General features: G+C 43.2%; 1 protein-coding gene across 1 annotated transcript; it reads left to right on the top strand.

The window, feature by feature from the left end:
- Positions 1–1,132: 1,132 nt before the first annotated feature.
- Positions 1,133–1,546, top strand: LOC108836323 (uncharacterized). The gene has a single exon (XM_018609492.2). The coding sequence runs from the start codon at positions 1,133–1,135 to the stop codon at positions 1,544–1,546; it is 414 nt and encodes a 137-aa protein (XP_018464994.2).
- Positions 1,547–1,756: the final 210 nt, after the last annotated feature.

The following is a 1,756-nucleotide window of genomic DNA, read 5'->3' as shown; positions in this document are numbered from 1 at the left end:
GGGTTTGCCAGAGAATCTTGGAGGGTCTAAAATTCAGGTTTTTAGCTTTCTCCAAGAACGGTATAACAACAGGATTAATGGCTGGACTTTTAAATTTTTTACCAAAGGGGGCAAGGAAGTGATCATTAAATCAGTTGCTACGGCATTGCCTAACCATGTAATGTCCTGTTACCGACTCCAAAAGGCGACCACAAGGAAATTATCAAGTGTGGTTGCTCAGTTCTGGTGGAGTCCAGGAGGAAGCACCAGAGGGATGCACTGGCAATCTTGGGATAAGGTATGCATCAGTAAAGAAGAAGGGGGACTGGGGTTCAAGGATATAATGGATTTTAATACAGCCATGCTTGGAAAGCAATTATGGAGGCTGATAGAGAAACCAAATACTCTATTCTCACGAGTTTTTAAAGGAAGGTATTTCAGGAATGCTTCACCTATGGAACCGATACGTTCATACTCTCCGTCATATGGCTGGCGGAGTATTACATCAGCTAGATCTCTGGTTAGCAAAGGACTAATTAAACGGGTGGGAACAGGGTCATCCATCTCAGTATGGAATGATCCCTGGCTCCCAACCATTCGCCCGAGACCAGCAAATAAAAATCATGTTCTCAGTCACCCCGATCTCACAGTAGATCAACTTATTGATCCAGATTTACGTATCTGGAATTCACAGGCAATCAGGGCTTTGGTGGATCCCAATGATGTCAGCATTATTGAAAGCATACCATTGAGTAGGTTTCGCAGCGTAGACAAGGATGGATGGCATTTTACTCAGAATGGAAAATACTCAGTAAAATCTGGGTATGAGGTAGAGAGGGTATATCCAGATACGGCCAAATCTTCACCATTATTTGGGCCGACAGTTGATTTTATTAAGGCGCATTGCTGGAAAATTCGCTGTCCACCAAAGATAAAACATTTTTTATGGCAAATAGTGTCAGGATGTATTTCAGTAAGGAAGAATTTGCACTCACGTGGATTATCAGGGGATCTATATTGTGATTGATGTGGCGCTTCGGAGGAATCAATTAATCATGTATTTTTTGAATGTCCTCCAGCGCGTCAGGTTTGGGCACTGTCCCAGATTCCATCGAATCACACCATCTTTCCCACTGAGTCAATTTTCACAAATATGGACTACTTATTCTGGAGGGTTCTTCCGAAATTAGAAGATGATCAGTTTGCGTGGATATTATGGTATATCTGGAAAGGACGGAACAACAAGGTTTTTAGCAATTTGGATATTGATCCTATGGATACACTAAACTTAGCGGAAACAGAATCGAAGCTTTGGAAGGAGGCTCAGATAATCCCTACACCGGTAACAGGTGAACACCTCTTGGAACTACCATCAATTCCAGGACGGTGGTGTTTTGTTGATGGATCCTGGAAGGACAAAGAGAGATTCTCAGGGCAAGGGTGGTATAGCACCCTTGAGGGTTTTGATGGACTTATGGGCGCACGGAATGTAAGGGCTTCTCTATCTCCTTTACACTCAGAGATTGAGGCTTTACTTTGGGCTATGGAGTGTATGAAGAATCTTTGACAATACAGGGTTACATTTGCGACGGATTGTTCTCAATTGGTGAAGATGGTTTCGGAACCAGAAGAATGGCCTGCTTTTGCAACTTATCTATCAGATATCGAGACTTTGAAAGGGAGTTTTCACAGCTCGGATATTATTTACGTCCCCCGCACGAAGAATCAGAAGGCCGACAGTCTTGCAAAATCTGCTAGGCAGCAACCGACCTTTGTC

Source organism: Raphanus sativus, chromosome 9, assembly GCF_000801105.2.
Source record: "Raphanus sativus cultivar WK10039 chromosome 9, ASM80110v3, whole genome shotgun sequence".
Taxonomy (NCBI): domain Eukaryota; kingdom Viridiplantae; phylum Streptophyta; class Magnoliopsida; order Brassicales; family Brassicaceae; genus Raphanus; species Raphanus sativus.
Note: the sequence above shows the minus strand (reverse complement) of the source record. Positions and strands in the feature narration are given on the sequence as shown.